Source organism: Cyprinus carpio, chromosome A14, assembly GCF_018340385.1.
Source record: "Cyprinus carpio isolate SPL01 chromosome A14, ASM1834038v1, whole genome shotgun sequence".
Taxonomy (NCBI): Eukaryota; Metazoa; Chordata; class Actinopteri; order Cypriniformes; family Cyprinidae; genus Cyprinus; species Cyprinus carpio.
Genome location: NC_056585.1, coordinates 24124829 through 24144577, shown reverse-complemented (window position 1 = coordinate 24144577; position 19749 = coordinate 24124829). Strand labels below are relative to the sequence as shown.

Below are 19749 nucleotides of genomic sequence, written 5' to 3'. Positions count from 1 at the left end.
AAAATAAATGTATTTTGTGGGAATGACTTTACATTTTTAATTATTTTGTGGGAATGACTTTACATTTTTAATGTTCAGAGTTTTTCTTTACAGTGGTTAACTTAAGTGTAAGTAAAAAACAGGTTTCTAAGTTTGTAAATTGGTGGTTGGTTTTTTTTGAAAAAGGATCCGCATGTCTTTACCAAAGGGCCTTTCTCATACTTGTGGTTTTTTTTTGATGCATGATAAAGGATTTTAAATAAGACATTATATGGGTATGTTGGAATTTTGAGATTTTGTGATAGTTTCAAATTTTTTTTTTTTTTTCATTTATAGAGATATTAAAACAAAATGCGAAGACCATCTACAGCCAAAACCTCATTAAGTGAGGAAATCTGTATCATCTTATACTGGCAAAAAAATGTATGCAGCTTTCCCATGCTAATGCTTGATAACACAGTTTCCTCTAGAGCCAGATTGTGAGCATTCTTAAATGAAATATAATGCAGGGTCATTCATACAGTTACACATGGCAGTTTCTCTATCTCTAATTCTCTGTTGGAATAATCTGGACAAGTTTAAGGGAAAACGCCTTAAGTGGAAAACAACTGCAGCTGTGGCCCATAAATTTACATATTGAGCAAACGTCTTATTTTTCACATTGCAATAGTGCAGTGAAATCACAGCAGGAAATGTTCACATGATATTCTCCACTACTTTTTACATTTACAAGCTTTGTTTAACAGATATGTTAAGATATCATTTCTCAGACCTGGGCAGAAAAATGGGTTAAATCACTTGATAAAGTAGTCTACTGGGCGCCACTGATATAATGAATTTCTGTTTTCACTATATAGAGAATTTTAAATGCAGCAGTTTTATACTTCTCTTTCCCTGTGATGTGACTAATGGTGTTGAGATTGGAGAATATGATATGCTCATTTTCTGGATTGGTATGTTAAAGCAAGACTACACAATTCCTTACTATAGATTGCCACCTACTGGTTATACAAGGTAACACTTTCAAAGGAGCACTGAATTCTTAGTGCAAACGTCCCAATTTCTTGATGTCAAATATTTACAAGACCTCACTATTTCATAATATTAATTATAACTCATGTATGATTACATATATTACAAAACGCTGTATTTAATATACTCCTATACTAGCATTTGCTGAGGTTTACCATTAGAGAATGACTCATCAATTGAAAACGACTTTCTCTAAATTGAACAGACATGATTCAGCATGTGGTCTCTTGGTCAAGGTTGAAAATGAGGTAGCAGGTCTCCAGCTGGTCTGTCCCGATCATGTACTGGAATTGTGGCTGCAGGTATTCTGGCGTGAGGCCATTTAGAAAGTGCCCGCTGATTTCCTCATAGACCGAGGCGCCAACATCTTCTATAAACCTAAAAGGAGAAAAGCATTTACTTGAGTATGCAGAGACACTCTGAGAACCAGATGTGTTGGCAAACAGTACCCAGAATTATTCTGATATCTGCAGATGTACTAGATTTATGTGATGCAAGACAAAGTCTATATGACATTTTTCAGTTATTTGAATTATTTTAAATGCTCTGAAATAATGATAACAGTAATCATTCATTACATGTACCACTGCAACCTTGATGTAATTATGTAATCTCATTTGACTGTTCATTGAATTATCATTGAAGTAAAATATAATTAAGACACAAGAAGGAAAAAAAAAACACAATCAAGTGAAAGAAGAAAAAAGAATCTACTTAAAATGTAAAAACGTGCATGTTTACCCATGTATTTCTCTTTTAACACTTTCATTGTGACAGAGAAACCGCCTGCATCTTTGAGCTCCAGTGCCACCTCAAACGCTTCATTCTCTGAAACACAGTTCATGGCATCTCTGGCAAAGCTGACCACCTCAGCCAGGTCATCATCAGCTTCTTCAAAGTCATCTGGATAGTCAACGATGTCTTCATCTTCAGACACAACTGTCAGAAGTGAAGAAAAATACATGTAGAGAATCCTCAAAGATGTTGGAAAAGCCAGGAAAAATATGAAATCATTCTTAAATCACCATCAGCCTACGCCTGTTGCCTTGGAGATATAACTCAAAATAATAATAAAACGATGGAAAATATTAATGTGATTACATCGCACTCTTACCACTAGATTCCTCAAATGCCTCTTCAGCCACATTGGCGAGGCTGGAGGACTTGTCTTCCCTCGAAGCATCCTCTGAGGATGCATAGCTATCATGTTCGTCAAAGTCCTCTGAATAATCAGACTCTGTTCCTTCATGGGCCACTTCCTCCTCAGCACTGCTTGATGCCTCTGTTTGCAGCGTCTTGTCAGAGACAGCTGAGGCACTATCTGTTCTGCCTTCCATCGATGTCATTTCTACACTGAGATCTTCTTTTGTTTGAGGTCTGGGTTCAGCATTCACCTTCGTAAGTTCTTTCTCCTGATGCGTGATGAAGTTTCCCAGATGTTCTTGCATATAGCTCATGCTAAGTATGCTGTTTGCACTCGGTCTGTTCTCAGGAACCAAGGACAGCATTTTCTCGATTAATGTATGAATGTCTTCTGAATATCTCTGGGGGATCTTGATGTAGTCTCCTTTTATGATCTTGTAAAACAGACTCAGGAGGTTTTTAGCTTCAAAAGCTGGTTTGAGGGCACAAAGCTCATACAGCAGGCAGCCAACAGCCCATATGTCAGATTCGGTGCTGTATGGGACATCCTGACAGAGTTCAGGACTCAGATAGCTGGGGGTTCCCACACAAGTGGAGGCCATATCGAGCGTGTGGTTCATAATCTTTGATATCCCAAAATCTCCCAGCTTTATCACACCTCTCTTGGTTAACAGCACATTGGAAGGCTTGATATCTCTGTGTAGGATCTTTTCAGAGTGGATATAACTGACGGCAATGACTACTTGCACAAACCAGTCCATAATTTTGCATTCTGCAAAGTATTCCCCACTCTTCTGCTCTTTAATGTGGTCGTCCAGCGTCCCACCATCACAATAATCCATAACAATGTAAATATTCTCATCAGTCGTGTGCTCATTAGTTTCAGTGTATGTTATAGTGTGAGTATGTTTTATGATATTGGGATTATTTGAGTTTTTGAGAAACATCTTCGGTCTTTGTTTTTCTGTAACTGTCCACGTGTATTCTCTTGACTGCACATAATTTCTTTGTATCGACATGTTTCATTAACATCACCACACCTGCTCCTCCTCTGCCAAGAGTCAGGACTTTATCATATTTCTCCATGGCACTATCAGTTCACCAAACATCTTCTTTATTCATTTGCTGGCCGCAAGAACATTTCATTTGTCCCGCTGAGAGCGGGATATGATTATGGCCACTTATCTCCAGGATAAGAAATGCTCTGTCTGAAGAAAACACTAGATATGTAGGCAAAGAGTTATTATATAAGCCTTCAGTAAATCAACGTGCAAACTGAATGGTGAAACAAACTTTTTTGGAAAACGAACATCTTTAAAATCTTTATTACCTGTGAGTCATCGTGTCGTATTGACAAAAACTAGTCTAATTTATGTGTTTTTTAAGATAATGCGTCGTTGCCGTGTCAAGCGCAGAAGGCGGCTTTGTTGTCTTTATGTTACTATGGCAACAGCTGCTTCTCAACAGACAGGAATCTGGTTCTTTCCGATTCCGAACAATAGCTGCCTAATGGCGAATGACGTGCTTAATTTGAGGGATGCAGGCGTAATTTAAAACATAAATGCGTAAAACCGATGACATTGAACATTTTAATGATTTTATTTCCACGAAAGTAGGCTACAAAAGAGGGACGGTCATCAAGAGGGTCTGCGGTGCTGGGGTGTTCACGCGCATCCTTGCTGGGCACATTTGCGCAAACTGTCATTGACAATCCTACTATTATAATGTTTTATTTAAAATGAAAAAAAAAAAAAAACAACCCATCCATTTGGTCATTGCCTTAAAACCAATCGATAAATTTTGCACATTGCTATTAACCCGTTTTTTGTTCATTGAATTTATTGAAAAGTATTTCTCTGATTTTGTTTTTGCATGTTTCGTTTACAAACTGTAGGCTGAGAGAAGCTGCTGCTGTGTGTAATTTTTAGTCTAACCGCGTGGGAACCTGTGAGTTGCTAGCTCGTGGTTGCTAGCTAGCGAAGGTTTAAGTGGAAACACATTATCCGACACGAAGTGATAGTAGAAAATGCCACCAAAAGGAAAGGGTGGCAAAGGTGCCAAAGGTAAACAACACATATATGATGCTGCATGAACAAAATCTAACAAATGACACCATATCGAAGTTTGTAGCATGTGATTTGACTTTTACACTAATGCTTATGCTGATATGCTAGCTAGCTTGCAGCGTTTGTGGCTAACAGATTGCTTTTTTTTTTTGTTTTCAGTGTTTCACTATATCATATTGTGTTAATTTTTCTATTTTGGCTATTGTATCTTAACTAAATGTGTTAAAGTGGCCAAATGTGTGATTCGCTTAATATGGTTATTTCAAAATGCTTAATGTATCATACTAGGGTTGCCACCACTGATCTATAACATAGTTAAGTTGTTGAATGATTAAGGGATGTGGAATAATGTTTAGCTTTTTAAGCCAGATTAATATTGTTATTTTACATTTGATTATTTATAATTATTAATAACCCAATTATTAATTAAGTCTTTTTTTCTTTTTCTTTTTTTTCTTTTTTTTTGACAGTTCTGCAGCTTTTACCTGGATGGGATGATTTTTTAAATGTATTTATTTATTTATTATTCATTTGCTGAAATTAGGGCTACATTTATTTGTCCCATTTTAACTAAATAATTTAGCATTTTTAACAACTTTTTAAAATTCCAAATTGTATATGACATTTTTGATTATTTAATATGTATATATTTATGATTAATATAAATTATAAATTAATAAATAGGGTCTAACGTTAATTATATATCTATTAATGCATCTGTCTAATAATGTCTAAAAAATATAATAATTATATCTACCAAGCAATGATATGGAATATTATATTAACATACTATCCAAATTTTAATTAAACAATAGGTCTACACCTTGAAGCACAGATTTGTCTGTCAATTTGAAGGTATGGTTTACCCCGAAATTAGAATTCTGTCATAATTGATCCAGGTTGCTCTAAACCTGCATAAAGTTCTTTCTTCTGTTCTGGAGACCCCGTCGCTATGGAAAACAAAGACGCCAAAATGCAATCACGCGCAAATGAGCTTCTCTAATACCTCGTATGAAATTGATTTCATTATAATTACTATTAGTATTATAAACAGTGCAGAATATGTATTTGTTAATTCAACTATGTGGTGGCATTTGTAAAATAAGGGACGCATCACTTTACCTTTAAATACGGGACGATTCCGTATTTAAAGGGACGGGTGGCAACCCTAATATCAAATGTAGCTACATACAAATGAATAGGTGTTATCTTAGTTGCATAGTTGTAAGATGTTAACACATTTGTATTTGGACAGGGGCAGCTGCTTCAGGCAGTGGAGACAGTGATAAGAAGGAGAAGGCTCAGAAAGGTGGTACAGCTGTAAAGGTAAGCATCTGTATACTGTATTTTGTATCTGCATAAGAAATGTTACTTAAAATACTGTAAATTTTAACCTATATATATATATATATATATTTTTTTTTTTTAATTGATTTTTTATTTGATATTTTTTATTGATTTAATTGGTTTTTATTAAACCTATAATTAAAGTTTTTAAATATACTTTTATATTGCAATAATTTCATATTCAATCTTCAAATTAATGTAGAAACAACAAAGTGTATTTTTAATATTTGTTTAATAGCATCTTTTTTATGACTGAAGGCAAGTATCACTGATACCAACCGATGACTCTATTAGTATTTTTTTTATATATTTTAAATTTTATTTTTGCCATTCAACATTAAAGTATAATTGAGAGCTATCAGTTTAACATTTCTTATACTTAAAAAAAATTAACTTCTAATTTAAGTGAACTAAAAACAATTTTCACATAAACCCATTTTAATAAATGTCAGCAATAAATGTGCCCTTCTGCAAGAAAATATAGCCTAATTTAATAAAGTTATCAAACACTAAATTCGAAGTTAAATAGAGATAAAGCTGTTGTTATTTGATTAACAGACATCACAGGATCTGGTTATTATATTTTGGCTGCTACTTTAAGAGCTGCCGCTGCTGAACATGATGCAGATCTGATACTGCTTTAAATGTGACTAATAAATAATAAATACTTACATGGAGTTTTAAGGTAGCTTTAATGGCCTTTTTTAATTTTTTTGTAACTTCATGACTTAACTGACGACATAACTACATAACATTGCATACTTGTAGTTTCATTTGGGTTTGAATATGATACAGTGCTTTAATATAGCCTAATACAGCACGTGTGCAATTGAAGAGCATGCTCTATGGGCAGAGTATAACGGCAGACAGGACAGGAAGATCCATTTTTACTGATATACTGTATGGCCTGACCGCAGTTCACTGTTGTTCTACTGAAGCTGCGTCATCACCAGTACTGTTTCCGACAAAATTGTGATAAAAAAATTCTAGTAGTGAGTGAGCAATGACAGAATGATTGTAAAATAACACTAGTATACTGTTATATACTGTTGTATACTGTTACAGCATTTAAAGTTCTTTTAATAACATCAACTTCAAGTTCCTATGTATATGCATTTATGTGATAATGAATATTAAATTATTTCTATGAATAAATTTGTAAATTATTTCATAACTGTTTAGAGGTGTTTAAATTTTCATTTATGAAGGTTTATATAATATACATAATTGATATATGAAATTAGACCAACATTTTGACATTTCACATTTTAACAGCCTCCCTTGTCACTTTCTGTATTTGCTTTAAATATACCATCTTGTGTATGTAGTGCAATATGCATATGATTCAAATCTGTTAAAAAAACTGTTCCAATTTGTCTCAAGCACCTAAATTTCGGAAACATTTCAGATTGTTTGTAATCTTCCAGGGATTTTTGGAAAGTTTTCCGAAATTTTGCAACCCTAAGTCACATTGTCACTTTCAAACCACCATTTAAATGAATGAAATTTTTGTTGATTATGTATCACTCCCTTTTTTTGGCCTATTTTCTGATAGGTTCGGCATATTCTGTGTGAAAAGCATGGTAAGTGTATGGAAGCAATGGAGAAACTCAAATCTGGCATGCGCTTCAGTGAGGTGGCAGCACAATACAGTGAGGACAAAGCCAGACAAGGAGTAAGACATTTATCTTGTTTGTTGCATGCAGTAATGTGACTTGCATGAAGTGGAGTGAAAAAAGATCCTGTAGTTCCTGTGGGTACTATCCCTCAGAGTCTAATTTGCATAGAATACTGAACCCATATTATTCTATGGAATTTCCATAACACTTACGTATAGCCTTTCTGTATCATTTCGGTATCAGTCTCTTTAAAATAATTTATATAAAAGATCATATGTTCAATATATGTTCATAATAATAATAATAAATCAATTATAAGAAGTGTTTATCAGTACTGTATTATCATTTGAATTGTGCACTGAGATAGAAATCTAATTCTCCTAGGAAAAACTGTTGCCTAGTACCTTTAGAGCTGTATATACCTTTAATTTTACAGTTTTGATCGAAGTATGTTTTAGAACTACTCGTTCATTAATTTGTTATTCAAATTATGCTTTTGTAAGTATCAAGAAATCCTCAACAACTGCTTGTATAGTTTAAAGTTCTGGTTTGCATACAGGGTGACCTTGGCTGGATGACAAGAGGATCAATGGTGGGGCCATTTCAGGAGGCAGCGTTTGCACTACCCATCAGCACTATGGACAAACCTGTATACACCGATCCTCCTGTGAAAACAAAGTTTGGTTATCACATCATCATGGTTGAAGGCAAAAAATAAATGGACTGAACAGCCTGATGTTGTGGTAAAATTCCATTTAGTTATTCTACAACACAGCATTTACAACATAGCAACATTTAAATATCCATGTAAATAGCAGCCAATAAAAACTGATCTTAAGGAGCAAACAGTTTTGTTGAATTTGTTTGGTGTGTTTTTCCACAAATTTTGTTGTAAAATCACATTCCAGCAAGCCTTCCATCACTTACACCACTGATGCTTTCCATATGCTTCATAAGCACGACTACAGAACGAGAATATTCTTAATATTACATCCTGAATTATATTCTGAAACACTAACAATACTTTCTCTTCACTGCCTAGAGTCTAAAATATGATTTGGATTTTACAGTTTGCTTTTTACGATTCTTTTCTTATTTGTTTGTGAAACTACACAACAAGAAACGTGCTTCTTTTTTTTAATTGTATCATTACTAATATTAGTAGAAAAAGTATAGCCGTGACCTGAAGTGCACTAGCAGCTACAGGAAGTCTTTCCATTCATTGTCTACACCTTATTGGCTGAAAAATATGGAGTCAGGTGACGCAATATTTCCGGGTGTAACGGCACACGCAGGAGGTAACTGTCGGTCATTGCGCTTGGGAGCGAGAGACTGAAACACAGACCGGTTCTACAGGAAAGAGACTAAAAGCCGGTAAGATCAATTTCTAGCCACCTACTCATATAATCGTAGCACCTCAGTAATACATAACGAGGGGATTGTTTTATCCCTTTTTTTTTTTTTTGTTTACTGCGACAACTTTATAGAACGCTAGCTTGCTAACGACGGGCTGTTTCATCAAATCTGAATATTACACGTCGTTACTAGGTCTGAATGAAGATTAAAGTGTGTAAATAGAGTTTTAATACATGATGATTTAATATGAGGCTAGGTGATGGAAAAGCATGTCTTGGCATCCCTCATGATGATGATGATGATGATGATGCGTTTGATGTTTCGCATCCGACAAAGCTAGCCATCATCACCGTTTTCATCACATTCAAAAGACCTGACTAATCGGAGTAAAAGAACTTTACTGGGTTCCATTAATCATAGATCGTGTTCCATTCATTAAAACGAGCCGTTTCCACGGTGATGAACGGAACACGTGTAGCTGTGTCTCAGGAGCGGAGACGGCGTTTTGAACATCACGTGATCGCGCCAAAAATGATGCTTATATATTTTATATATTATTATTATTATTATTATCGAAAACTAGTAGATAAAATACTTTTTGTTTACGTTTTATGATATTTCTTACTTTATCTGTGCGTTAAAATCGTTTCAAACTAAATGTACACAGAAAGTTAGACTTTAAAAAGTAGAGTTGACATGACATCATCAATGAATTCTACTAATATTTGTATAGGAGTTGTAAACACAGCCACTCAACGGCAGTTCTGATGTGTACATTCGGGTCAACTTATCATAATGTGTCCTTCTAGTAAACAGAGGTCGGTTTGTAAAAGATGATAACCGAGATAATGGGATCAGATCTAGGATCCAATCATTGTGTTCCAGTCCGCCTTGTGTCCACCTGCTGAAGATCTGACCCGTGAGTGGGGTGAGCTCGAGGGATTGATATCATTGGCTGTCTCTGCTCACTGACCACTCTCACCAGGCTTTAGGGGGATCACATTGAGTATAACCTTTGTATAGGGCAGATTAATAAAAAAAATTGCACCAGTCAGCATCAACATTTGTTTCTTCGTAAGTTCATTTGTTATTAGATAATATCATTAACTTTCGATGAGCAAGGGTGGAGATTTAATTAATGCAATATTTCCAGAGTGAAGGTATGTGAATGTTTAAGTATTGAATATTTAATTGTAGACAATACCTTTTTTTCCCCCTGGTTTTACATTTTGATGAACTGTAATGTGAACGTTAGATGATGGCAATGGTTGTTTTTTTTTCATGGTTTTGAATGTAAATTTAGCAAATGAATATCCATATATATATATATATATATATATATATATATATATATATATATATATATATATATATATATATATATATATATATATATATATGCATATGGATATTCATTTGCTAAAGATTTACATTTAACAGTGTTTAAATACTATAAACACTATAAATTAATTTAGACATAATTATAAAATACATATATATAATATAAAATACATATACATAATATATATAAAATGCGTATACATACATGCATATATATATATATATATATAGTTTTAAGACAAAGAGTACCAAGTTTGAATATTGATAGCTTATTGGTTATTTACCATAACATAAAAATAAATATGGCTTATAGTTATCTACCAGATTGTTAATATTGGTGCATCCCTAATATAAATAATATTGTTATCAGCATTGCCCAGTAAAGTTGGTGGTCTTTCTTAAACTTATAATTTAATAATATTTTAAAATGTAATATTTAGCAAATTACAAAATTAATAAACCATATACTTCTCCTTGAAACAGTATGTGAAACTTTGATGTCTACATTCACTTCTAGTATTGAAGTATTTTTATTTAGACAAAAAAGTTCAGAATTGAAATATCAACCAATAACAGCCACAAAAAATAAAATAAAAAATACATACATGGTCTTTCTTGTATTAGAATAGCAGACATTTATTTTGCCCAAGCTTTAAATGGTATATCAGGCTGTGGATTGTGTCAACATCACATGCCATTTCACCAGGACTGATCACAACTTGATCTCTGAACCAAAATGTTGTCAGTCTAAACAAACAAGAAAGAGCTTACTAACAGCCAAAGCAAGAGAGCTTAGGTTGTCTGCTGTTATTGAGTGTCTTGCTGAGTCAGTGGAGTGTGTCTTACAGTAACCTTTCGCCATTAGTTCATACTTTTGCACCAGCCCCTGCAGCTGGTCACACTTGTCTTCACCGTCAGAAAGGACTTGTGCTTTGAGGAATCTTATTTCATAGACAATTCCCATCTTGGCAGCACTGTAACAGGACAATGCAAAGCTATGAAAATGTTCTAGGTCTTTGTGTACAGGTGGTAACAGTAGTGTTATGGTGATCTTGTTTCTGTTCCATATATGAGCAACACATTTCTACTTCCTTAAAATGACACCGGTCATGTGATCAACCTTATCTTTCCTGAAGTTATCTTAAGACAGAGTTCACTTATGTGGCTAATGACGGAGATAAACTCAATGGAACAGATTTGTTTGGATTATTTTGGGTGTTTCCTTGAAATCTAACCCATGTCCTTGGCATTTCTGGCACGCTGTACCAGCAACTGGAACACTAGATAAAACAAATGTGTATCGGGTTTCATCTGTACAAACATTAATAGATGTCTGGTAACCTTGTGCTTTAATATCATACGTTGGTCAGTCCACCCTGTCTGTAGGCGAGGATTTGTGTGACGTCGTACTAGTCATTAACTGAGAAACAGAGATACACTATTCACTGGCCTGGAATGTGTCTCTTGTGTGACGCTTGTGACCATGTCCTCTAATAAACCTCACTTGTCTCATTAAAGCAGCTGAATGAATACAAACTGTTCCGCTTGAAGCCTCAAACTCTATTTTCTCATAGAAATGTCTCGTAGGGCTGTGTTTCAGTTGAGTACACTTGAATAACACATTTCCTTTATTTCTTACTGTCATTCTCATCAGGTTGCACATTTTGGAGCTACATATCGGACACTTCCCTAATCTTTCTGAACTTTGATCTGGGATCCTTAGTTGGACACAGGGCAACAAACTTGATCAAAATCTCAGGCTTGGCCTGATCCCTTCATCTTTCAGTCCCCTTCAGCTTCTGAACATGGACCTGAGTACCGTTCTTTTGTTCCCAGTACATGTAGTAGTATGGTTCTACTCACTCTTGAGCTTTCTACCATGGTACTTCCTGACTGGAGCTCAGGAAAAGAAAGCCCTGGCAAAGAGGCTCAAATCCAGGTCAACCACCGGTCAGGCTGTTGGGCCGTATCGTTCCGTGGATCGCTTCGACTCCCTGGTCACGGAGGACTTTCCTGGAAAAGACACCCTTGATAAGCTGTTTGACTATGCGGTGGAGCGTTTCGGTAAAGCGGACTGCCTGGGAACCAGAGAAGTTCTGAGTGAAGAAAATGAGACTCAGCCGAATGGGAAGGTCTTCAAAAAGGTACATCCTCCTCTGACATATTCTGTACAGCTGTGATCACAATGCAAGCCTAGTCAGCCAGAAGTGTCTAATTCTCTGCTCTAATCCAAGTTAGTTAGCGAGGTTGTTCACATGACCTTTTTAATTTAGCTCATATCCTAAACTGGCCTGTGTGCATAAATTATGATAATAATAACATCCTAAACACTTTTTTAAATAAAAACATGTACACTACTGGTTTGGGGTGTAAGAATTTTTTGTTCCTTAAAAGAAGTCAAAAAGCATTTCTTTAATTAAAAAAAATACTGTAAAATAGTGAAATATCATTACAAATTGAAATAACTGTTTTCTATTTAATTATATTTAAAAAATAAATTTATTCCTGTGATTCAAAGCTGATTTTTTTTTTAGCATCATTACTCCAGTTTTCAGTGTCACATGATTTTTCAGAAATTATTCTAATATGCTGATTTGATGCTTAAGAAACTTAATTTTTTTATTTGAAAATGGAAATCTTTTGGAATAATGTAAAAAAAAGTGAAAGTCTTCACTGTGTTTGATCAGTTTAATGCATCCACGCTTAATAAAGTCATTTCTTTCTAAATTTTACTGACCCCAAAATGTTTAAAATGTAGTGAATTTTCCTTTATATATAAACATTGTATTTATAGATATCCATACAATTATAAATGTTAGTATATAAATATTTATATAGCACAATTTATTATTATGTGAAATTTAAAATAACATTTTAATATTAAAAACAAATTTACATTTTAACATAGCGTGTATTCATGGTTCACAACAAGAGTAAATCAGTTATAGAAATCATGTTAAATTGACATACAAATCACATAAAGTGAAGTCACATTGGAAAACATCTGACATATTTGAATTCCACATATATAGTTGGGGACTGCAAAAATAGATGAATGCAATGTGATCACTGCAAAAATTACAGAAAAACAAAAACAAAAAAAAGTGTATATATATAATTTTTTTTCTTTTTTTATAAATATAAAGGTGTTTTATGGCTTTGTCTTGGCAGGTAATTCTGGGCAATTATAAATGGTTGTCCTATGAGGAGATGGACGTTCAGGTCAGTCAGTTTGGGAGTGGACTGGCAGCACTAGGCCAACAGCCAAAAAGCACCATTGCTATTTTCTGTGAGACAAGGGCAGAGTGGATGATCACGGCTCAGGCCTGCTTTAGACGGAATTTCCCATGTAAGGAAACAGATTATTTTTACCCTCACTTTCTCTTTTTTTCCTAAGGAAAAATTATTTCAAGTGAGTCATAGGTTTTATCCCTTCATGATTTAATGTGATGACACACAGAATGTATTGTGTTTGTCTTGGTCTTCTTTTGTTAATCTGTGTTTCATGTGGTTTTTGTAGTGGTCACTTTTTATGCAACTCTAGGAGAAGAGGCAGTGGCTTTCGGATTGAATGAGTGTGGAGCTACACAGCTGGTCACCAGCGTGGACTTGCTGGAAACCAAACTGAAGGTGAGCTGAAGACAGCCACGTAACAGTTTCAGTGTTTCCTGTACTACAGATCCACAGCAAAACAATATATTACTAGAGCTGATTTGAATTGAATGGATTAAAATAACAGGGTACCATGAATCAGTGCCTACTTGGCACATATTTCAGTTCCGTTCTCTTTGCTAACTGAACTCATAAAACCAGTGTAGTCCATATAACAAACAAATTCCTAGTGCTTTTAAACATGTCTCATGAACTCATGGGTTATTAGTTTGAATCACTGAATGAACTCACTGAATCCGTTAGAATAGGTACCAAATTAACATCTGACTCACTGAATCACATGTCTTTATATTCAGTCATGTTTCTCGGTGAATAACTTCTATAAGAAAAGGGTTTAACAGTAACAGCAAGTCAGGCCCTGTACTGTAGGTCAAATTTTTCCAGCAGGCCACCAATATCATAAGACATTGATATTTGGTTAAATACATGCCTTCATGACCTGTTCTAATGCCAATGTCAACTTGACATAGAATATTGACAAAAGTTGATGTTGATATTTTGTTGGTTTTAAGGTGTGGTATTAAGTAACCAAAATTGATGCCAGCACCATATTGACACCAAACACAGACATTTAGCCATGATGGTAACCAAAAACCAATGCCTGCTAAATGTCATAATGTTAACTTCCACACAGCTTTAATATATAACATCATTAGATGTTAGTTTTAAGTCATCGTATTAAGTAACCAAAGTTAAACGTCCATCCAATGTTGGGTTTTTATGTCAATCAGCTTTTCAATTAAAGTTTAACTTGATGTCTGGTGCCACCTGGGTTGACTTTAAATATTTGTATTTTTCACTAAATATTCTGTTTCAATAACAATTTTTATTCCCCTACAGAATGTTCTTCCACAAATCCCCAGTCTGAGGCAGATCATCTACGTGGACAGGAAGAGCATCAGCACAGTGGGGTATCCACAGGGCATCCAGATCCACAGCATGCACTCTGTGCAAGAGTTGGGAGCAAAGCCAGAAAACTGTAAGAAAGGGCACCAACTTTATGGTTGACATTTTATTTATATGCTAGTTAACATTTTCAGTGATGGGCTGTAGTTTACCCACAGTTAACCCATACAGTATTGATCTGAATAGAGATTTGCACTGTAATTGATTCATCTCTATCACCAGAGGAGAAAACAGTGTGCGCTTTGTGTTGCAGTGAGCAGACCCATAGTGAAGCCCGTCCCATCAGACCTCGCTGTTATTATGTACACCAGCGGCTCCACCGGTAGACCTAAAGGGGTGATGATCATTCACAGTAACCTGATCGGGGGCATGGCAGGCCAGTGCGAAAGGATACCTGGATTGGGGTGTGTATAAATATCAATAGCAGCAGACTTGTTCAAAAAGTATTTTTTTTTTAATTTTCCCATTTATTTTCTTTAACCATACAGATTTTTAAAATGTCTTAGTGTTATAAGCCAAAACCAAACCAACTAGCCGTGAGGTGAAACACAATATTATACACTTTTTACACTACAATTTGAACCAAAACTGCATTTCAAAAAGAGACAAAAAGACCAAGAGACAAGACTCTGTATTAACAACTTTAAAGAAAGAACTACAATCCCATAAAGCATTGCTAATTATACAATCAGAAAACTATGGAGAAATATGAAACAATTGATTTAAAGATGTTAGTTAATTTTATTTGTGTGTGTGTATATATATATATACACACACACACACACACACACACCACACACATATAAATTTATGAAGTTGTGACAATTCTGTTTTTGCTTTGTCAGTATGGTGTATGGAGTGTAGATTAATGTGGGGAAAAAAGTAATGTAATTCAGTTTAACATAAGGCAGCAACGTAAAACGTAAAAAAAAAAAAAAATGAAGGAGTGTGAATACTTTTGCAAGGCACTATATATATATTATATATATAATTACATATATTATAACAATATATTAACAGTTGTTTGCAGTGTTTCTTGGAAGTGGGTGGGCTCTAAAGTGTAGAGATTCTCTGCAAAATCATGTAGTTTTTCCAATGATTTTTAAAAATTAAGTTGAAATAATATGGGCTGATGTCTTCAACAAAAGCATACACCAACCTTGTAGCTCAAAGTAGGTCTGTCTTTAATGGTTAAAAAGTTACTTCTAAAAATCAATACACCAGTGGAAAATATAAATGGAATTTTTGCTTTTGGAACCTGGTTGTTGCTTTCCATTAATTTAACAGTGTCTGACTGAAATTCATATTAGTTTTGCTTTGATATGCATGTATGCTTCCACAGATCAAAGGATACCTATATTGCCTATCTTCCTCTTGCTCATGTGCTGGAAATGACAGCTGAGATCTCGTGTGTGACGTACGGCTGCAGGATCGGCTATTCCTCACCACAAACACTGTCTGATCAGGTACTGCACCTCACCACAAACACTGTCTGATCAGGTACTGAGTTTCAGTTTGTTGTAGGGAAATGATGTTAATCTCAGATGATTGAATGGCTTGTTTTTGCTTTGTAGTCAACCAAAATTAAGAAGGGAAGTAAAGGTGACTGCACAGTGCTGAAACCTTCTCTAATGGCCGCCGTACCTGTAAGTCAGACTCCTCTAAACATTTTCATCTCTTTCATTCACATCAGTCATGTTAAAATCTCACACTCCTGTTTCCTCTGTCAGGAGATAATGGACCGGATCAATAAGAACGTCATGAATAAAGTGCAGGAGATGAGCTGCGTGCAGAGAACCCTGTTCAAACTTGCCTACGACTACAAGCTCGAGCAGATCAAGAAGGGTTATGATGCACCCCTGTGCAATATGTAAGATGAGATTAAAATAGGCCTTCGTTTAATTACATTGTGACTCTTGTTAATGAGTCTGGAGTTTTAATCGCCTTTGTTCCCTCATGTGTTCAGTTTGTTTAAGAAAGTCAGAGCTCTGCTGGGTGGAAACGTGCGGATGATGCTGTCCGGAGGAGCCCCTCTGTCTCCCGCCACTCAGCGCTTCATGAACATCTGCTTCTGCTGTCCTGTTGGTCAGGGTTACGGTCTTACTGAGACCTGTGGAGCGGGAACTATAACTGAGGGTGAGGAGTCCTGCTACATCTGGACATCTTTTCCAGTGTATCTTGCACTGTTTATTTTAATATAACTTGTAGAGTCTTGTTTAGAAAATCGTCAGAGCTTTATATCATGAACTGCAATGATCATATCATCTTATGTTGTGTAGTTGCTGACTATAGCACAGGACGAGTTGGAGCTCCTCTGGTCTGCTGTGAGGTCAAACTCAAAGACTGGGCAGAAGGTTGGTAAATACTACCAGTTTTCCTTATTGTAGATGCTTCATATCTTCAATCTTAAAGTAGTAATCCACCAAACATCTCCAAAAAGGACAAAAATAAATACTAAAGACACTATATACCAAGTTTACTTAAGTAATGCGAAAGCTTGCTTTGAGGAACAGTCTTTCTTCACTTTTGCCAATACTTACTGCAGCATTCCTGTAGCTCAAATAGTAGAGCATGGCGCAAAAACACAAAGGTCATAAGTTCAATTCCCAGAGAATGCAGGAACTTATACACCTGTGTCTTAATTCAATATAAGATTTTGATAAAAGCATCTACATAATGCATGAATGTAAATGTAATCTGATGGCATCAGTGACACCTAAAGCATCGTGCTTGGTGTCATGCGAGCTTCAGGGAAGCAGTGTTTGTATTTTTAACTAAAACTATTAAAAATGGTTTGGTTCATTAAAATAAAGTTAAGCTAAAAATACATTTAAGATGGAAAAACTTAACTTGAATGAAAAATGAGATAATAAAATGTTGCCTAAATAGCTAAATAGAATATTAAAATAATAATTGAAAGAGAAAACACACACAAATTACTAAAATAAAAACTGAAAATATAAAAGTAACAGCTAATTTAAAATATTAAAGGGATACTCCACCCCAAAATGAAAATGTTGTCATTAATCACTTACCCCCATGTTGTTTCAAACCCGTAAAAGCTCCGTTTATCTTCGGAACACAATTTAAGATATTTTGGATGAAAACTGGGAGGCCTGTGACTGTCCCATAGATCCATAATATGTATGAAAGTCATCGTCAGAATTCTCCATCTGCCATCAGACGTGCAATCTGGGTTATACGAAGTGAGAGGAACACTTTTTGAAAAAGAAAAACATAATGACTTTATTCAATAATTCCTTTGTCAACAGTCTCCTCTGTGTCTCTCCATATCGCCGTGCTGTGTATGCTCTTCTGTATCATCCGTGCCACAAGGATGCGCTGTTTCTACTTGTATTTAACTTTGATTTGAAAGCAAACAGCGCATCCTTGTGGCACGGATGAAACAGAAGAGCATACGCAGCATACGTTGATATGGAGAGACACAGAGGAGATCGTTGACAAAGGAATTGTTGAAAAAAATTGTTATTTTTGTTTTCTTCGCTTACAAAAAGTGTTCTTGTCGCTTCATATAATCCAGATTTGGAACAACGTGGGGGTAAATGATTAATGACAAAATTTTCATTTTGGGGTGGAGTATCCCTTTATTAAGATCTATAATATTATATAAAAATATTAAAATTACACTCCTGGTAAGAATGTTTCTTTGAAGTGAAGTGCTGCACAATAATTCTTTAAAAATGTTTTTGTCTTCTATGGAAGAAAAATATCTCCATACAGATTTGAAACGAGGTCGAATAAGAAATGTTTTTGGTGGAACTATTCCTTTAACTTGAAAAAAATTCAAAGAGTTACTGTTGTGATTCTCCTTGTACTTCAGGTGGCTATACGAAGCATGACAAGCCCCATCCGCGTGGTGAGATCCTCATCGGAGGTCCTAATGTGACCATGGGCTACTTCCGGAGTGAAGGCTGTAATAACGAGGACTTCATTGTGGATGAGAACGGGCAGCGGTGGTTCTGCACTGGTGATATAGGAGAGATGCACCCTGACGGCTGTCTTCAGATTGTCGGTATGTTTAGATTCAACGTCATAATGAAGTCTTCTTTCTTTAGTTAAAATCATATATTTGTTATCTATATGTATAATTCACATCTATTGTATGTAATGCTTAGATCGCAAGAAGGACCTTGTGAAACTTCAAGCTGGGGACTACGTCTCTTTAGGCAAAGTTGAGTCTGCTCTGAAGAACTGCTCTCTCGTTGACAACATCTGCGCTTACGCAAACAGGTTTGTGTGCTCTGCTTTGTCTGACGCATATGGGATGTTACTGACCCTGACAAAGGGTCCTCTCTTTAGAACAGCAGACGTGCTGTATATAGACCTCTTTTCTCTTTCTTATGCCCACCAGTGACCAGAACTACGTTATCAGCTTCATTGTTCCTAATCAGAAGAAGCTGACCGCTCTTGCCAGCCAGAAGGGCATCGAAGGCACGTGGGAAGAGATTTGCAACCACCCGGTTATGGAAAGAGAAGTTCTGAGAGAAATTAAAGAAGTTGCAACTTCAAGTGAGTATAACCTAACAGTATTTATAGCAGTGAGGTATGTGGTGTAAATGTGGACACCGTAGCAAAAAATTCACTGATCTAATTAAGACAAGACGTGTGTGTGTGTGTGTGTGACTGATCTAATTAAGACAAGACGTGTGTTTGTTGATCTAATTAAGACAAGACGTGTGTGTGTGTGTGTGTATAAAATATAATTGGAGTCTTTTAGTTGTATAAAATTTTGTGGACTCAGAGCATGTCTTCTAATGGTCTTTCCATCATTGTAGTTAAACTCCAGCGCTTTGAGGTACCAGTAATGGTCCATCTGAGTCCGGAGCCTTGGACCCCTGAAACGGGTCTGGTGACGGATGCATTCAAACTGAAGAGGAGGGAACTGAAGAACCACTATCTCAACTACATCGAAAGAATGTATGGCCACAAGTAGGACCTCTATCACAGCCAAATCATCTTCATCAGCTCCTCACCGCGCAACATTACTGTTTATCAAGAAATGTTAAATACCTTTTGCCACAATTGTCACCGCTGCCCATTGCTTAGTGATGTGCGCGAATTTTCAAAGACGAACAATGCTGATAAGCCGTTGGTCTGTGTATTTTTATTCCTGAGCTTTGTGGGCTTTTCATTCAGAGCTCTGTAGTCTCTCTGTTGTGAAATAGTTTACAATTAAAGTCGTAGCATATTAGCTTGAGACCTGTTGGAAAAAGGACGATTTTTATCTTATCAAGCATAAAGCATCCACTATTTTAATCCTTTTAGTA

At 35.6% G+C, this 19749-nt stretch overlaps 3 protein-coding genes across 4 annotated transcripts; 2 read left to right on the top strand and 1 right to left on the bottom strand.

Moving 5' to 3' along the window:
• Positions 1 to 295: 295 nt before the first annotated feature.
• On the bottom strand, positions 296 to 3763 carry nek12 (NIMA-related kinase 12). The gene is given in 5 exon segments (XM_042770328.1): positions 296 to 1381; positions 1753 to 1950; positions 2126 to 3096; positions 3098 to 3374; positions 3485 to 3763. Coding segments are annotated over 4 exon segments (1470 nt in total). The 5' UTR covers positions 3241 to 3374; positions 3485 to 3763; the 3' UTR covers positions 296 to 1223.
• A 276-nt stretch (positions 3764 to 4039) lies between these two features.
• pin4 (protein (peptidylprolyl cis/trans isomerase) NIMA-interacting, 4 (parvulin)) lies at positions 4040 to 7919 on the top strand. The gene is made up of 4 exons (XM_019115399.2): positions 4040 to 4217; positions 5476 to 5546; positions 7123 to 7242; positions 7746 to 7919. The coding sequence occupies exons 1-4, from the start codon at positions 4181 to 4183 to the stop codon at positions 7902 to 7904; spliced, it is 387 nt and encodes a 128-aa protein (XP_018970944.1). The 5' UTR covers positions 4040 to 4180; the 3' UTR covers positions 7905 to 7919.
• Positions 7920 to 8408: 489 nt separating this feature from the next.
• Positions 8409 to 19681, top strand: acsl4a (acyl-CoA synthetase long chain family member 4a). 2 transcript variants are annotated; one of them, XM_042770326.1, is made up of 15 exons: positions 8409 to 8560; positions 11538 to 12027; positions 13055 to 13232; positions 13404 to 13513; positions 14396 to 14534; positions 14715 to 14865; positions 15804 to 15927; positions 16036 to 16107; positions 16192 to 16331; positions 16428 to 16597; positions 16741 to 16815; positions 18303 to 18494; positions 18598 to 18712; positions 18834 to 18991; positions 19258 to 19681. In XM_042770326.1, the coding sequence occupies exons 2-15, from the start codon at positions 11689 to 11691 to the stop codon at positions 19413 to 19415; spliced, it is 2121 nt and encodes a 706-aa protein (XP_042626260.1). In that variant the 5' UTR covers positions 8409 to 8560; positions 11538 to 11688; the 3' UTR covers positions 19416 to 19681. The 2 variants fall into 2 exon arrangements, with proteins under 2 accessions (XP_042626260.1, XP_042626261.1); XM_042770327.1 differs by lacking the exon at positions 8409 to 8560 and adding an exon at positions 9571 to 9702.
• The last annotated feature ends 68 nt before the right edge of the window (positions 19682 to 19749 follow it).